This window comes from Trachemys scripta, chromosome 1 (genome assembly GCF_013100865.1).
Source record: "Trachemys scripta elegans isolate TJP31775 chromosome 1, CAS_Tse_1.0, whole genome shotgun sequence".
Lineage (NCBI taxonomy): Eukaryota > Metazoa > Chordata > Testudines > Emydidae > Trachemys > Trachemys scripta.
Window position 1 is genome coordinate 231,053,752 of NC_048298.1, and position 19,062 is coordinate 231,072,813.

The following is a 19,062-nucleotide window of genomic DNA, read 5'->3' on the forward strand; positions in this document are numbered from 1 at the left end:
TCATTTCGGCAAAACAACTCCATCATGCTATGCACCTAGGCAGAGTAGCATGTCTGTGCAAACACGGTCTACTCCTGAGGTCTTTTCCCCCAGCTCATCACTAGATGTCAGGGGAGAGCTCATTCAGACACTGCTTGCATATATAAGATTGTAAGTTTGGATAAAATTAGATGCATGTCATTGAGAGCAATACAGAAGCTTCACTGATTCCTCTCAAAACACTTCACACCATCCTGAATCCAAAGATTTTAATTCTTTCATCTCTGCCCCTTCCTTCTCTTGAAAGAAGTGAAAATGACCCCCATCCCAGCAGGGCGGCTGTTAATTATGATTTGAGCTGGTAGAAAACAATTTTTTGCTAAAACATTTGGGAAAATATGATTGTTTCCCTCCCCCTTCTCTCCTTTTCCATCTTTTGTCTACAGAAGAGAAAGGGGGGAAGGAGGTGGGGAGACGAATAAGGGGGGGACCCCTAAAACCCACCCACAATATTTTTGTGAAACAAATTTTCTGCAGAAATTTTCATTTCCAGAAAACACTATTCTTCACTGAAAAATGTTATCCAAGAGAATAGTGTGATCAGCTGTAGTTATGACAAGCTTTCTATCTAGGTTTTTCTACTGTACTCATGACTGTAGTATCAGAATGGATTCCAAAAAAGTCAGACAAATATTAAGAGTCTTTGTTTGGTTCTCTCTCCCACGTCCACCAACATCTCTCGCACTGGCACACACAGATACAGTGTGACACACCAGTATCTGTAAGAGCACTAGGGAATTTGACTCCAAGAAAGGGGTAATTGGCAAGAGTCTGGAGCTGGCAGCAATAAAGATTTTGAAGCCATGGGGAAAGAGAGCTGAAGGAGCAGGCAGGTGGGAATGGGCATGGAGCCAAGCTTGAACGAGGGAGGTTGTGGTGAAGGGGACTTGGGTGTGTCAGAGACCTTTCCAAAGTTTCTTTGGACAAAATAGCACTCATGCTTATGCATAGCTGTAGTGACTAAGGGAAAGGCTGCTACTGGTTACTGCAGTAAATAGTTCTCTACTGGTGTAAATGCATTTCCTACCTCCAGCAGTTGAAAGCTGATCATTCTCAGCTACCACCTTTCCATTATGATCTAAAAGAGTAAAGGAACTAAGAACAGCCATAATGGGTCAGACCACAGGTCCATCTAGCCCAATATCCTGTCTTCCGACAGTGGCCAGTGCCAGGTGACCCAGAGGGAATGACCAGAACAGGTAATCATCAAGTGATCCATCACCCATTCCCAGCTTCTGGCAAACATAGGCCAGGGACATCATCCCTGCCCATCCTGGCTAATAGCCATTGATGGACCTATTCTCCATGAATTTATCTAGTTCTTTTTTGAACCCTGCTATAGTGTTGGCCTTCACAACATCCTCTGGCAAGGAGTTCCACAGGTTGACTGTGCGTTGTGTGAAAAAATACTTCATTTGTTTTAAACTTGCTGCCTATTAACTCAGCGTTTGATCTGAGCAGTGTCTGTACTGTAGTCACCTCCCTAGAAGGGACTAGAAATAGATCATTTCCCACCACTGATTCTGCTCTATTCCACATCTGGATCTCTTTTTAAACACACCTCATAATTGACATAGGGAGATCAAACTAGGACAAATGTAAAACCTTGCACATTGACTTGTATATGGACTGCCTGCTCCTCCTCTCTCCTTTTCTATACTGTCTGTCAATATACACCGCTACCTCGATATAACGCAACCCGATATAACACGAATTCAGATATAACGCGGTAAAGCAGTGCTTGGGGGTGGAGGGGGGAGAGCGGGACAGCGTTATATTGAGGTAGAGGTGTAGTACCTAACCATACCTGACCTTTAACACTCATAGGTACAACATACCTAGAACTTCACCCCCACCCTCCAAAAAAGTGCAAGGGAACAAGCTGTCCTGAGATAATCCTGTGTCCCTGTTTCTTTTTCACAAGCAGAGGGCCCCTACGTGTTTTTATTTGCAGTAGCTGTTTCCTCATTTCTCCCTGAGCTGTGCATGTCAGACGTGAGCAGGGAGCTCCTGTTCCAGGAACTATTCCAATCTAATACGTGAGGGCAAGACTGACTCCCAAAGCAGGGACAAATGACTCATGCTAGTATTAAGAAATATTTAACCCCTTGGTGCCAGTAGTCAGGCTTTCCAACACTAAGCACTTATAAAAAAATGCAACTCCAAGCAGATATTAACTGAAAGAAGCAGTTGAAAGTATACAGGCAGCTAGGTTTTTGTTTTAAATTCAGGCTACCAATGAAACAAAGGAATTTACATAAGACCTCTTGTAACAGAAGTACCTCAACTGTATCTGTCTTGGCACACATTCTCCCCTCTCTAAGGCAGCATTATTATTGCTTGTAAAAACTCAAAACATCCTACATTAAAAGTAGCTCATGGAGGCGGATGACATTCGAAAGGGGCCAGACAAAACTGACACACACACAAAGGATCAATTACCAGCACTGTTAACAAAAATTACTTGCCTGAAGGTCCGGAAGGCAATGGGGTCACAAAGGAGCCACCACTAAAAAGATAGAGGGTGCCAGCAAAAGGCCAGAAATTCAAATAAATCCAGTCCAGCAGCAGTCAAGAAAAAAAAAAAAAAACAAAAAAAAAAACCCTAATGTTCTTAATGGATTCTAACAGGATTGAAAGTATTATAATGCTATTATATAAATCAGTGGAATGACCTCACTTAGACTGATCACCGTACTCCATCTAAAAAACGGAATTCAGAGACAGGCAATAAAAAGTAGAGCAATAGAAAAAATTGTTGGTGACAAGAGTGAAATACCTGATAAATAAGAGGGGATATGATAATGGTTTACAGGATATTGAATGGTACAGAGAGGTAGAGCAGGCATTTCTATTTATCTTCTCCTAAAACAAGAACAAAACGGAGATTCCAAGCTACTGAAAGGCAGCAGATTTAATGCTGGTCGTTTTATTCAGTACAATTAACTTGTAGAACTCATGGCCATGTGATGTCAGTGAGGCCACAAGCCTTGCAGGCTTCAGGAAAGGATTGGATATTTTTATGATGATTGACAGGAACATCCAGAGTTTCAACAGTCAGGATTTAAAAACTAAAACACACACCAGAAGTTTGCAAGGGCAAGAAACGCACATTTTTCTGGGCACAAACCAACTGCTAATTGAGGGGTTCAAAAGGTCCTGTTACGCAGATTGCCCACTTGAAGGTTTCTTCAACCTTCTTCCGAAGCATCTGATAGAAGCCACTGTCAGAGACAGGATACTGGACCAGACAGACCTCTATGGCAATTCCTACAGATATTGTACAGAATCACACCTCAGCATAGACAATTCATGTCTCCTGATACGGGGGTGGGGGGGAAGAGTTGAGGGAAACACTCTAAAGGGGAGGACAGGTGACCACCCCACATCTCCTCTGCCCAGTGACCCGTCCACGCCCATCCCAGGGCCACCACACTCTCTCCGCCCCCTGGCAGGCGGGCATGGGCAGGAGCAGAAGGAAGCTGCTTCTCACACCAGCTGAAGCTGGCTGCCCCAGGTCACTGCTCTGTGCAGTGCAAGAGCTGCTTGAGAAACAGAGCCCGGCTAGGGAGCCCTCCTGCCTGGGCCCAGCTGTCAGGGACAGGGACCCAGTGAACCAGAAATGTAGGGAGGGGACCCGGCTTGCTCAGCCCCTGTCCCCAGCAACCAGGCCGGGAGCGGCCTGCCACAGAACAGCAACCCGGAGCGGCAGGTCTCTCCCCTTCCGATCTCCGCCCAGGCCCGACTGCCAGGGACAGGGGCTGAACATGCCAGGGGGCAGGCACAGCAGCAGGACGGAGCCCCTCCTCCCACCCTGGCAGGCCAAGCAGAAATCTGGGGGGGGGGAGGGCATATGGCCCACATATTCCCCACACATCATCTATTCACCTCAGTGTCTTGTCTATGCTTAATGTGAGCTTGAATATTAAGTTAAAAAAAAATGTTAGGTATCCTTAATGGTAGCGTCACAAAAACAAACAAAAATGCTATGGCAGCCAGTTTGCAGTATTTTCTACCTTTTTTGTTTTAATTGCACTCCAGGTACCATGCCTTCTTGAACTATTCCACCTCACTTAAGTTTGAATGAAGCGACACTCCTGCAGTTCGCGGACATGGTATTAACCAATGGCTTGCCTACTTGTGGCAAGCAACGTTAATCTGCAAATATGGATTAATACTAAATACTGAAAAACCTGAGTAGAATTTAGATAAAAATTTGGGTACTGTGTGTGCATGTTAGCCACTTTAGCTAATTTAGACTTTTCAGAAACCTCAGATGCATCAAGTAAATAAAAATGGCATTTCTTCCCCTGGAAATAGGCTGCACAGTTCCATGGAAAACTAGAGAGAAGGTGGTCTGAGATTCCCTTGCCTTTATTGGTTTCCTCCAACTCATTGTATGGTGGTGATACATTGCTCCTCTCTGGAATGAATACACAGTTTGCCTCCAAATCCCAAAGCTCTCCCAGGACATATAAAACCATCTCCACTGCATTTGCTCTTGGCCCCCAGCCTCTCATTGGGGGCTCAGACAACGTAGCTCCAATAGGAAGATGTTGCAATGCATCTGAACAAATGAAGAATGAGTTACATTTAAATATGAAGTTATTTCCCCTCTATAATGTATTCAAGTTTCATTTAGCAAGCTCATTCAGAGAGCAAAATGCCAGACCATCCTCTGAGCGTGAATTTTGATTTAGAGATAACACAATCCACACACAGAGAATAAGTCCAATAAAAAAGCCACACCCAAGCTGTTAAAACTGTACAAAGAAATTGTTCCATGAATGTAAAAGCGCTACCATTGAGAGAAGTTATTCACAGCTAATCTACTCAAATCGCCTTTTACTGTGCATATATTATAAATCTTCTCACATTTGTTATTCTAGTTTACTCACTTGTTTTTTACTCCAATAGTTCATAATGAGCAGCAGTGAGTATTCAGCACTCCTGTTCCAAAGTGTAAGCTGTGCTGGACAGTAGCAATTGCCCGCTGGTAAAACGGCATAATTTCTGTTCCTGACTGAGTGAAGGTAACAAGCACGATAACTGCAGTGGTGGCTAAAAGTTTTCAGTCTGTGGGAAGCATCATGGAAGATTGAGAGAATTGGAGAAAACTGTTAGCTTTTCCTTTCTGGGCCACACAACAGCCTTACAGAGAAAAGACTGCAAGAAAAACCTCTTGCTACAGTGAGAGATTTATTGGTTGTGTGCAGCTTTTCCCCCGCTGCCATTATACTCACACCAAGTAATTGTGGGTATGGTCTTAGCTGGGAAAGGTGCAGTCAGAGATCCTTGTCTGGCTCATTTAATTGCCTCTGTGCTGGGACTGTAGAGAGATTTTGGAAATCTTCTTTAGTGTGTTAAAGCAGCATTGTTTTAAATATACTTACATATAGATGTAATTACTTGAACAAGTGATCTTTACTTTCACTCTACAGGAGCACCACCACAACTGAAGCTCAATAGCTTAGGTACTCACAGAAAACGTATATAAAGGGAGGACAAACCTGGCTGAAGTCAGCCTTTTTTTTTTTTTTTAATTAAATAAAAAGTAATTTTTTAGAATATATATTTCCAGTATTAGGTCAGCTATCATGCCCGAGATTCCCCTTCATGGCAAGAGCTACTGAAATATTCTACAATCTATCAATATTTTCCTCTAACCCTCAAAATTGCATTTATATATTTTCTGCACAGCTCCTTGGCAGAAAAGCCAAAGCCAGTATGAGCAGAGAATACATCCTGACATTTTTGTAAGGTACATCTATTGACTATTTCAAACCAAAGAACAGGTGCGGGTGGCAGTGTCTCAAGTATGAATGTTAAGAGTCAATAAACCAGTTCAATATTTGAAGGGGGGAAACTAATTTGGAAATTTATTTAATTATAAACCAGTCAGGTTAGGTTTAAAAATCAGCAACCCAAGCTCCCTATGCTGGAATTTCTGAAACAGAGAAAGTAACTATGTAGCCTCCATCCTTATCCCTGCTCCATTGCCTCCCCTTTTATATACTCATCTCTAACTCCCCCTTTTCTTCTGGTCTCATGTTCTTTACTATCCTCCCACCCCATCAGCACTGCCTCTTCCCATTCACGAATCTCTCACTCTTACTTCCTTCTCCGTAGCCGGCCATGTGTCTGAATCTAGTCCTTTCCCAGATGCCACAACTCTTGCCCTCTGCCCGAGGCTCTGTATGTTATCTTTTGGCTCAATCCCATTGTAGTAAACAGCAAAACCCATTGACTTCATGGCACAGGATCTTGCCTTCTGTTCCCATTCACTACCTGCTGTCCCCTTGCTCTCTGCAGTGAGCACCCCACACACTGGCAACAGTTAAAGGCTGGTGGGCTGGCAGCAGAAGGACTGAGTTTATTCTCGGTTCTGCCACTAACCTGCTGAGACCCCTTGGGTGAGTCAGCTCACTACTCCATGCGGCCATGTCCACACCCACCCCCACCCTTCGTCAGTCTTGTTTATTTAGATTCTGTCTAGTGCCTCACACAACCGGGCCCCACTCACCTCAGGGCCTTGAGACACTTATTTAGAATACAAATAATGCACTTACTTTCTCTCTTGCTCACCCCAGCCTCTTCCTCTCACTGAGACAGAGGGATTCTGTAGTCACAGATTCCTTTACATATTCTCTGCAGTGACAGGCTCCTGTCATCTGCATCTCATTTCCAACTGTTCCATCGCACCTCATCCAAAATCCCCTCTTCTCTCACACTCAGCAGCTGCTCTATCTGCAGGCATCTGCTGCATTGATTGCCATGCTATCAGATACCATAGTGAAAGTATCAGATCCTCAAACGTTTCCTCCACCTTCTTTTTATAGGTCAGCTCTTTCTACTTAGCCTGCAGTGGGGGGAGTCTAACCTGTGTCAGCTGTCTGATGCCTTTCACTCCTTAGCCATTTTGTTTGGCTTCCAACTCTAGATTATTTCCTAGGCTTCTAGCAGGGGTGAGGGGGAAATGACAAGTCAGCTACCCACTTCTCCACTGACAAACCTGGCCCAGACAGAAATAAGTTTATTTTAGGCCCAGATCTCAGGGAGCAGCCTTCCATTTTTCTTGGTAGCATGGTGTAAGAATGACTGGCAATGCCTAGGCCACAGCACACTATCCACCAAGAATGGCAGAGGTCTCAAAAAATTCTAGCATTACTGTACACTAAATAGTGCTTCTGAACAGAGACAACTGCTGTCCAATTGACTCTAATTGGCTATTTTAGCCTTGAGTTTGGCCTCCTTTAAAATGGTCATAGGGACTGGTTTTAATTTTCTTAACCCCAAACCATAGGTCTCTGACTTAATTACTCACTCTAGGACAAGCTCCTGAAGTACTTCAGGGGTGCCATGACATGGCAGTGCAAAGTGCCTCAGCTACATTAGTTTTCAGCATCTCATCCAGATGCCTCAGTAATGGCATTGACTGGCCAAGAAAGGAACTACATTACATTTGTATGCTGACAAGATGCCTGTAGCTGTAATTTTCACTCCATGCCTCTGAAGAAGTGGGGTTTTTACCCACGAATTACCCAAATAAATCTGTTAGTCTTTAAGGTGCCACCGGACTCATTGTTTTTGTGGATACAGACTAAGATGGCTACCCTTCTGATACTTAGTAGATAGTCCATCTTAGAAAGCTTCTGGTTTAGCCTCTTTTTAGAAAGGAGACAGCTTTCTAGCTGGGGCTGCAAGTCTGTCATGGAGGTCACTGATTCCGTGACTTTCCGGGACCTTTGATTTCTGCAGTGGCCGGTGCAGCTGACCTGGGGGCCGCCTGAGCAGCTCAGGAAGCCCCTGGGCCAGCTGCTGCTGGGGCAGGTTTGGGCCGCCGTACCCCCACCCCAGCAGGAGTGAGTGTGGGAGGGGGCTCCAGGCTGAGACAGGGGGTTGGTGTGTGGGAGGGGGTGAGGGCTCCGGGCAGCACTTACGGTGGTGGGGGGCTCCATGGAAGCGGCAATCTGTCCTTTGGCTCAGAGGCAGAGGTGCAGCCACCTGGCTGCGCGCGCTGCCTCCCCCTGCAGACGCCACCCCCACATCGCCTACTGGCCATGGTTCCCGGCCAATGGGAGCTGGAACTTGGGGCGGGGGCAGCATGCCTCTGCCTAAGAGCAGAAGGACATGTTGCTGCTTCCAGGAAGCCATGCAGGGAGCCTGCCAGCCCCCCTCTCCAACAGAAGCAGGGGTCCCCCGCCCCCTCTACCACTGGCAGCACCCCTGGGCTGGCCCCAGACCACCCAACTTTTAGTTACGGGTATATAGTACAAGTCATGCACAGGTCACGGGCCGTGAATTTTTGTTTACTGCCCGTGACTTTTACTAAAAATACCCATGACTAAAACATAGCCTTAGTCATAGCTAGTAAAGAGTGAGAGACTCCTACCGCTTTAAAGCAGATCTCTTGAAGGATCAACTGGGAAAAAAGGTGCTTACGTGCCAGAAAAGACTACAAAGAGGAAGAGAAAAAAGGAAACCCAAGAGTACCTTTTGATATAGGAAGTGTAATACATTCTCCCACCATCCTCTTTCACTTGTGATCTATAATCACCAGGACCTCTTACAAAGAGCTTCAGACTTGTAACAGTAGTTTGTTGACCCCAATTAAATAAAAATTCCAACCCCTACTCCACATGTTAAAGAAGCATTCTTGGGAAAACACACATGTGTTGTCTGAGTGGTCTGCCCCAAGACAGATTTACAGACAATTAAGGTGTTTAAAATTACAAGAAGTGTTAACGGAAACTGATTACAAGGGCCTACAGCCCTAAATCCAAACTAACAGCAATAGATGAACACATGCACACTTCCAAGTAACCTTAACATTTCACATAGGATGAGTTTTTGTTAAAAAAGACACTGCTAAATGTGATCTGTTTATTCAAAATGTCACATAAATTAAATACATTTCCCATGAACATTGCAAATATACATGAAATGAACATTGCAATTTTTAAAAAAAGTTTGGCTTTGCTTATGCAACAAGTACCAAATGTGGTTAGAACATGGACTTGTCCTGAATTTACTAAATACAAAATGGTGGTTTAATTTATATTTATACATATGTACATACAGTTTCCTAACTAGCTTTAAAACAGTAAAAAAATTGTTTCAAGTTTATCTACATTACACATACTTGTTTTAATCTGGTCACAAGCCCCAGATGAAATTTTTTTATTGATACAATCATTTCACAACTGCAAATTTAAGGCGCTACCAAATACCAATTCCACCAGTGTGAAAGGTAATATGAACCGAGTGTACAGCTTTTTGAATAGCTTTATATTTCAGTTTCAAAATGGACTCGAGCATGAGAAAGGGAAGCAGTAAGAAACTGAACTGATCATCAGCATGTTAGAAGTCCAAAGCAATCGATAAAATGAAACAGACTGGACATGTTAAAATACAGTAGATAAAGGCCTTGATGGCACAATTTACATGCTTCTTGAAAGGTGAAGCTACAAAATATTTTGTGAAGTCTTACAGGTGACTCACAAGGGGGAAAAAATAGATTTGGACATTTTTGTTTCTTTATGATGTATAAAGGATCTCTCCAAAGTGGAGACTTTCCTACCACATTGCCCAAGCTAGGAAATAAGTATGAAAAATGTAGTGTTAAAGGACAGCGAAACACCTGTCTTTTCATAGAATCAGAATGTCAAGATTGGAAGGGACCTCAGGAGGTCATCTAGTCCAACCCGCTGCTCAAGGCGGGACCAATCCCCAGACAGATTTTTGCCCCAGATCCTTAAATGGCCCCCTCAAGGATTGAATTTACAACCCTGGATTTAACAGGCCAATGCTCAAACCACTGAGCAATCCCTCCCCCCTTTCTTTTTCCAGCTGCTTAGCTCACGGTTTCAATACTGTACCATGGAGACCAGAACTAAGTAAAGATGTAAGATAGCTGCAATATGGACATTTGCCTCTAATCCAGAGAGGAGGCAACTTGTTCCTCCATCTATTTGCTGCTGCACAAACCACGACGGAGAACTTGGTAGGAATAAAGCATGCACTCTACCCCTAGAGACTATGTGCCCATGAATAGGGTTTCTCTTTAGCTTTGCTATATGATCCAGTATTTGAGGTTTTGGAAGAAACTGAGTTTGGGTTGTTAGTTTAACATTTGCATACAGATACTGACTATTTTATATTATTTATCCAAAATGTTAGTCACTTAAGTGTTAATACAAATAATTAATATTTGTTTTTAAACATAACACCAGGAGCCCCAGTCATGGACCAGGATCCCATTGTGCTAGAAATAGTTTAAAACTCACCAAAAATTCTGTCGCTCAGCTTTCACTCAAGTGATGACATTTCATTAGTTATCCTGGCATCCTTAGACTGTAATGTAATTTAATGCAAAAAAGCTAGACAATCTTAACGTCTTCTTTATTGCTGTTCCATGATGTATTAAAGGTAGCATTTTATTTTGTAGTGTCACTTTTAAAAGTACTTAAAGGACAGACATCTTAAATCACTGGCTTTTGCAAAGAGGAGAAATTTACATTGCCTTCACTAATTAGAATCCAGGAGACAGCAACTAACATTTCAATTCTAAAAGGATGCATATCTGTGTAAGGTTAAGCTCATATGTAACACTGTGCAGGTGCAAGGTCTAGGATTGTATGATTCTGTCAATGTCCCTTTGCAGCCAAAACATTAAAACTCAATGCATGAACGGACAAGGAGAGAGACATGGACGAGTAAGAAAAAGACAGCAAGGACAATGACGACAAGAGTGGCATACAGAACAAAAAACGATGTGAAAGTTCACAAAGAGAATTCATTTTCCCAACTGAAAATGAGTTGGGTTGCCAAACTCTGAAGGTGAACTACCTAAAGAGCTGGTAGTCTAAAATGGGTTAACTGGAAAAACACTGGGGTGAAGTATGGGAGTTACTAATGCATGGATGGAGGGGGAAGTGCCCCATAAGACTTCAAGCTGTTTTGTTTGCAGCTTTGGGGCTCGGATGCCTTCTCAACCCTCTCAGGAATCTCATACAGCTTTTACTTTTAGTACTCTTATGACGGTAGCAGAACTTGCAGCAAGGCTATTGTGGAGATTACGACATCATTGGTTGTAACTTATGCACTTCACAATTGAAAGGATAAATTACAAATCACTATTTAACTAGAAAAGGCGTGTTCAAGGTAGAGGCAATTACAGTACATTCAGAGCAGGTTACAGAAACTGTTTCTGGTAAAGGTTTGCTGAAAGAAAAGTTAACTAGATCACTGGTTTTCAGCCTGTGGTACATGGACCCCCTGCAGATCCATAGACTGTGTCTAAGATTTCCAAAGGGGTCCACACCTCCATTTGAAGTTTTTTGTAAGTGACCTCAAATGAAAAAAAAGTTTGAAACCCACTGTACTAGATACTTTGGTTTCCCAGACCACAAAAGTTGTAATTACAGTATCCAAGAAAGCAGTCAATACATGTTAATGCATTTGTTTATGCAGTTTTCTTCCAGAACTCATGTGCAAATTTTTTTATATATATATCTTCATGGACAAAAACAAAAAGATTCAAAGCAAACTAAAAACTAGGCACTTTAAACATGTAGATAAGACACCATTTTTATCATACCAGAGTGTTGCACATGAAGAAGTGTCTCTAAAAGCATCTCGCTATACTTTGAGCACACAGATTCTGGCTAACTTTTCATGTTGGTAAAATTACTTCTACTTATAGGAAGCTACACAAATTAGTAACACTGTTCATTATTTCAGTGGCTATTTAGAAAACTAAGTAGTTTGACTAACCAGCAACATATTCAATAGCTATCAAAGATAGATATTAACACAACCAATATATTAAAAACCAAGACAAACAAATGAAGGGGACACCTGACTTAAGCTTGCATTGAGACTTGCCTTTTGTTAGTGTTTAGTTTGGACCTCCTTCTATGATGTCATCACAGACCAAGGTTCTAACCACGTGCAGCACTTATGATATAAAACATAACCCTAACTTTTAAACACAAAGTTCTAACAAATATTGTTCTAATGTAACATTAGCTTGGCACATCATTTGAAGGTGGGAAGGGAAATGGAATCTTCCCCAATGTTTATCCTAGCCAAGTTTACTTTAAGAATACACATCAGCTGAGTACTACAGAATGCTTTCCCAGAATTTGGAGTGAAATAGCTATTTCACAACAGCCTTTGACTAATTTCATGTTTCAGAGAATTTGTTTGGTTTGTGTTTAGTGACAACAGACCAGCTGGGATTACTTTGATTTTATAAAAGTAAATGCACACTTTTGACATTTGATATACTCATTCCACTACAACATGCAAATCACAACACAAGGGATTAGTTAAGACTACCAAATTGCTGTTCAGTAGCTACTACTCTTTCTGACACACAGCCGTGACCATGTAAATACTACACTCCTGGACAACCTCCAAAACCTTAATCTTGAAAATTGTTTTATAGACCAATATTTCTTGAACAAGTAGATCAAAGTGCAGAGAGAATCTACCAACTCATTAAGAGAACATCCTGTCAGCTATGCACTTTGTGCATTCTTTATCCACAGGAAAGTTCAGTTTCCCTTCTGCTGACCATCTTAGGAAAATTGTAGTAAGTCCATCTTCAGTCTGTGATCCATTGAAGGGAAAATAATTCTTGCAAAGTGTAAATCCAAACTGCACATAGGCCATTTGTGGTGTTCTAGTACTTAAAACTCAGTCTCTCACAGGCTAGAAACATCAATTCTTGATTAGGAACAGTACTTCAAAGTAGTTATACACAACTACCAACTACATTGTAATTGTAGCACAACTTCATAGGGGCTCAGATTTCACTAGGACGACAGGCACAGAGTGCTTGTTAATTACAGAGTAGAGTGCAAAGTATGGTGAACATCCAGAATAGTGAATGTCAGACAACCAGAAAGAACTGTTCATCTCTGCATGACGGTTTTTAAAACCGTATCTCCCAACATACAGTCAGTGCCTGTTCACAGCTAAGTCCATGTCATCTGGGTCTCTTGCGTGTTACAAATATTAATACACGTCTGATGGCAATAAGACGATCTTTAAGGGAAGTCATAGCAAGTATAGCCAGCTGAGCCCTGTTTTCTAATGGCAACACTGCCAATAGCCACCAGTACCAGGCTGGGCCACTGGGGTTACTCTGCAAGAGAAAAAAAAAAAGACGTGTTTACGGATTACAGGTTAGTGTTAGCAATCTTCCCTCCCATTTTTCCTCTATTTTAGTAGATACAACTAATGCCCATCTATATATTAGGGGTTTCTTGAGCTCTACACCAACTTCAAATGTTTCCTCTTTGTGTAATTAAGTAGCAATGACATCTTCAAAAGCCAAAACCACAGGGAGTAGTTGGCAAAGTTTTTCCAACCTTGATTCTAGTGAACCAGAACTGGGTAATCATTAATAAGCTTGATATGTATGAGACAACAGATCCTTCTATCAGATATTTGTCTGGGAGATCCATAGATCTATGGCGGTAGTGCATGTTTAGGAAATATTTACCTGTGGCTCTGATTCTTTTCCTGGCATTGATCCAAAATGATTGAGAATTTGTGCTTTCATGTTGTCTTTAAGGGAAGTAAACCAGGCAACAGCTTGATCATAAACTGAATCATGAAGACGGACAAGTTCTTCATACTCTGCTCCCTCCACCTAAAAAAAAAAAAAAAGGGATACAAAATCAGATTTCATATTCTGTACAATTTAAATGCCTCAGAGGGAGCCAATTTTAACCCAATTATGCTTAACAGCAACAACTACTCCTTACTAAGGGATGGTTATGCCACTTAACATGGATATCTCCAGCTAGCAAAGTGGTGCACAAGTCTCATGCATCCTAAACTGATGCCAGTTTGGTTTTTTGATCTCTCCTACAGAAGTTTTAGGTCCTTTCAGCAACCAAGTCATAAGTATTGCTATTGGAGTCTTCAGCTGATTAGGAATTCCTCTTATTGAGAATGAGGAGCCCTCCTCTTGGGGCTTCTGCATTAAGGGGATTCTACAAAGTAGTAGTGTTGTTTTCAAATACAGTAGAAATGGTTCTCAGGTCAAGGGAGTAGTGGAAGGATGGCAGGGAGAAACAAAACAAGTATGTAAGTGAGACTGACTTCCCAGTACCGGGGAGGATATTAACAAGGTTTCTGCCAACATACACAAACATCTGATATGACTATATGCTTCACCTTCACTCAGTGGGGACCCTGAGCGGTAACATGGGACATTAGACCACTTTAACCTTGAAGAGACATTTTATCCCCATTCTCTCTTTTTCTGTGTGCTTGTTGGCAATTGAACTGCACAGCACAAATTGGGAGAAGCCTCCTAGAAATTAAACAGGCTTGCAGTTAGCTGTGAAAGTCTGCTTGAGAACCATGTGACCTGACTGGACTTTTCTAATGCCATCCACTGGCCTGAACTCTCCACTGAGCGCACTGTGAAGTGGTATCACTGTTTTACTGGCATTCATTTGAGATATCCAGCATAAAACTAGACCATTATGCAGGCCATTCTGGTTTTGGCCAATAAATTCCAACACATTATTTCGCTACATTTTAGAAATCACCAGATTTTAGAAAAGAAAGTTGTTTTAACTGGTAAATTTCCTTAGATGCCATACATACACAAGCATTTGAATAACAAAATATATTAGTACCAAGTTCTCCTCTGGGTTCTACCTTAAAAAAAAAAAAAAAAAAAAAAAAGGTTTTCTATTCAGTGTGTGGCGAGGTCAGATCATCTGTGGGAGCTAGAAACAGATACTGTGCATCAATGCAAAATATGGAATCTTAAGCACTTTAATAAAACTTAGACATGTGTGTCTTTAGAATGGTTTTGAACCAGTGTCATTTTTAACTGCCTCTTTAGAACCTGATCTAAACAGGACATGGTAGTTTGTATCTTTTCGAGTATCAAAGGTTTGAAAGCTACCCTGAGATTTATGATGACAAATACCACGGGCAGAGAGGATTAAACTACAGAGAGCTAGTAACAGTCAGAAGGGCAAAATAATTTATTCCATGGTTTCAGAAATAAAGAAAATGTGCCTTATGACCATGTAAATAAAAAACTTCAACTTGAGATGTGTCAGGGACAGAACATTTAAGTGAACATGAATGCACAAGAGATCACCTTTTTATCTTCAAGATATTCAATGTTCGCAGTGTTATACCCATCCCGTTGACCATGGTTCAAGACCTTAAACCGACGAACACCAACCGTATCAACAACTGAACGCCCATCAGGAAAAAACTTTACATCCCTGATCTCTAGCATGCAGCCATAATCAGCAAACCTGAAATGATAAAAGGGCACAGAAAATTAGGAAGTCACACTGACAGGTGTTTATATAAGTTCGGACACTTATAAACATACTGGACCCGATTCACCACTGTTACATTGGTGGAAAAATGAAAGTAACTCCATGATTTTCCAACACAATGATGCTTTTGGTAAGAGACAGACACACACACACACACACACACACACACACACACACACACACACCTCTCATGATTAAAGCAACAGCTTTTTAAAATTAGAATAATTTGTGAGGAAGGAGGGAGGGGTAGGTTTTTAAATAAATTGAGCAGATTTCATGCTGTGAGTTCCTGAGTTCTGGGGGCAAGTTATACAGGGGTTTGCAACTATTTTATAGAGATAGCTCTATTACACTGCTGAGGAAGGCACAGTAGTGCCTAGAGAAGATGCTGAAGCTGTGCAAGTGAAGAGAATGTCTTTTATTGCTTCACCACACTTTTACTCCACTTGAGCCTCTGATAAACGTTCCCATTGCTGCTACTACTGGTTCAGCTCCAATAGCTAAGACAATGGTGGGACGTTTTAGCAAAAACAATCTTGGCACAAAGCAACAGAGGGTCCTGTGGCACCTTTAAGACTAACAGAAGTACTGGGAGCATAAGCTTTCGTGGGTAAGAACCTCTCTTCTTCAGATGCAAGCAATGGAAATCTCCAGAGGCAGGTATAAATCAGTATGGAGATAACGAGGTTAGTTCAATCAGGGAGGGTGAGGTGCTCTGCTAGCAGTTGAGGTGTGAACACCAAGGGAGGAGAAACTGCTTCTGTAGTTGGATAGCCATTCACAGCCTTCGTTTAATCCTGATCTGATGGTGTCAAATTTGCAAAAGATTAAACAAAGTGAGGTTCTTACCCACGAAAGCTTATGCTCCCAATACTTCTGTTAGTCTTAAAAGTGCCACAGAACCCTCTGTTGCTTTTTACAGATTCAGACTAACAGGGCTACCCCTCTGAATCTTGGCACAAGATATTCAAAGTTAACACTCCATTGTAAGCAAGTTCTGATGCACTCTAAGGCCTTGGCTACACTGGCAATTCACAGCGTTGCACTTGCTACGCTCAGGGGTGTGAAAACTCCCCCCTCCCCCCCGAGCGCAGTGAGTGGAGCGCTGTAAAGTGCCAGTGTAATCAGCGCCTGCAGCTCTGCAAGCTATTCCCCTCGGAGAGGTGGAGTACTTGCAGTGTTGCAAGAGAGCTCTCGCAACGCTGGCGGCGCGACTACACTCGCGCTTCACAGCGCTGCCGCGGCAGCGCTGTGAATCCGCGAGCGCAGCCAAGGCCTGTGAAGTTTAGGAGTAAGTTATCAGCCACCATGTAGATAATGATGCACTCCAAGAGGATTATTACTCCTCTCCCTCTCTCCTTATTTCTGGTTGGGTGGGGAGAAGGAAGAGAAGGAAAAGAAGTTGCCACCAGTACTTACAGGGGAAAGCAAGGAGAGAACAGGTGAGAGGAAACCTTAGTTGCTGATATTACTACAGCTGGTCTCTGCTAGTAAGAGACACCAACCAGAGACTCCTCACCCACAAGCTGACAGTGCCACCTGCAACTGGAAGAGCAACCAGGAAGAGGTATTTTGTCAGGAAAGTCCTCTCCTGTTCTAGAGAAACTCCGTGTAACTGGGTTACACACTACACCCGTTTAGAAGAAGGCAACTGGAGCTAAATTCATCCATTAAAATTCAGGGTAATTACTGCTGAGTCATGATGGTAGGTGGGTCCAGTACCTCCAGTGTGAATACATTATTTGTAGTACCTAGGGACACTGACCAAGATTGAGACCATGTTGTGCCAGGCACTGTACAAGTCAGGAGGTAAGCTCTTCAGAGCAGCGATTGTCTCTCTTCTAGCAAGGTGATGGGAGTGTCTGTGCCAGAAAGAATTAAGCCAGAGGTGGTCTTACAGATAATCTTAACAGCCACACTTGAGAAGCAGCTTAAGTTGAGGTTTACATGGTGTTATTTCCAGGTTACCAATAAAGCCAAACCCCCAGAAGGGGGAGGATTTTGGAAACTAACTGTTCTGCATGCTCCAAGGACAAAGCAGAGAATCCAGTTATTCTCCACTTCCTCTCTCTTTCAAAGGAATCAGCAATTCACTGTAAGATTCCGCTGTACATGCTCACAGCTACACCATGCCATCAGGGGAAATAGAACATCCATGACCTCTTTAGGATTCTTCGATTCCTACAAATGCAAAGCTCATATCTAGCGTCCTCATCCACCAAGCATGTAATTATCCTTCAAAGAGCCTAATTTTCCACTTAAAAACCTACTGTATGGTCCAGCTTTATTAACCCAGGATAGTCATAAAAGTCCGATCTGAACCCAAAGCTTAGGAGACAGGAAGCTGTTTTAGGGTACATCTACACAGGGATAAAAGACTGATGGCACGGCTGTGGCTGGTCTAAGTCAGCTGACTCAGGCTCATGGGCTAAAAATTGCTGTGTAGACTTCAGGCTGGGGCAGGAGGCCGAGCTCTGGGACCTCACCCCCTGAGGATCCCAGTCCCGAACATCTACAGTGCGATTTTTCAGCCCCAGAGCCCACTCCCCACAACCCGAGTCAGCTGACCCAGGCCAGCCAGGGGATTTTTATCTCTGTGTAGACATACCCTTACAGAGGAAACAGACAGAAAAGCAACCCTCACCTTGATTTAGTCAACAGACTTTACTGGGAACCAAACTGTGGATCAGAAATTGTCCTAATGGGCTCTCTGTAGAACTACTGACCCCAAACCAATCATACATAATGTAATAGGAAATAGATGCCATGTGCACTCCAGTCTTTTGACATATTACTATTTTCTAGTTAAATATAACATAACTATTCCAAAGCACATCCACAATGAAACATACTTTCCAGGAATACGTAAAGGCAGTTGGATGGATAGCTAGAGCATAAGTCAACTTTCTGGGTCTAACATTGAGATATTAGAAAGTTCAGTAGAAAGGGGGATGTTTATAGATTACATAAAAACCTGGCAACAAAACCCCCCTTAACATTTGTATCTGCTAGCATGAGACCTAAAACGGATCCAACTCATTGTGGAAGACCAACAGTACTATGGTTCGCCACTGGTTTCCAAAAGTCACGACCGGGATGTTCTCAGCAAGATTCCTTACCCTTTTAGTTCATCAGCTAAGCACATGCCGAATTGTTTGGTACCAGTTTCCATGCATCTTCTTATCATTAGCCGATACCGAGGTTCAAAGACATGAAGTGGGCAAGGGATGGTAGGGAAGGCCATGGTACACACAAAGATGGGAACATCTTCATTCAAACTGCAAAAATACAAATATGAACAGTCAGTCTCCTCCCGCATACTATATTTATTCAGCACAAAACCTTATAGTTGAGGTTTGATTAGAGTGGTTTCTCAGACTTGTTTCTCGTAAAATAAGCTCTTGGCCAACAAAAATGTGTTTCTTTCACAGGCACCAGAGAACCAAGGGCTCTCCCAGCTATTAATGTACTCTAGGTACCAATACCTCCATTCTTCGGTTTTAACAGAGAACGTTTGGAAAATGCAATCACAGTCTCAAGAATGTGCATGGAAAAAAGCATCTAATTTGCACATCACTGAGTCTTTTACAGCTTTTATCTGTAATTTTCAAAAAGATATATTACTGTACACTACATATACTTTAAACATGGCTAGAAAGCAATCCTTATATTCCAAAGTGACATTGAGTGTTTG

General features: G+C 42.4%; 1 protein-coding gene across 1 annotated transcript in view; it reads right to left on the reverse strand.

Annotated features, from left to right (window-relative positions):
• Positions 1-9,949: 9,949 nt before the first annotated feature.
• The window catches only part of LONRF2 (LON peptidase N-terminal domain and ring finger 2), a 43,847-nt gene continuing 34,734 nt past the window's right edge, over positions 9,950-19,062 (reverse strand). The window contains exons 9-12 of the mRNA XM_034757974.1: positions 18,488-18,646; positions 15,179-15,341; positions 13,553-13,702; positions 9,950-13,192 (exon numbers count right to left, since the gene is read on the reverse strand). Coding sequence (XP_034613865.1) covers positions 13,034-13,192; positions 13,553-13,702; positions 15,179-15,341; positions 18,488-18,646 — 631 coding nt within the window. The 3' untranslated portion in view covers positions 9,950-13,033. The remainder of the gene's footprint in view (positions 13,193-13,552; positions 13,703-15,178; positions 15,342-18,487; positions 18,647-19,062) is intronic.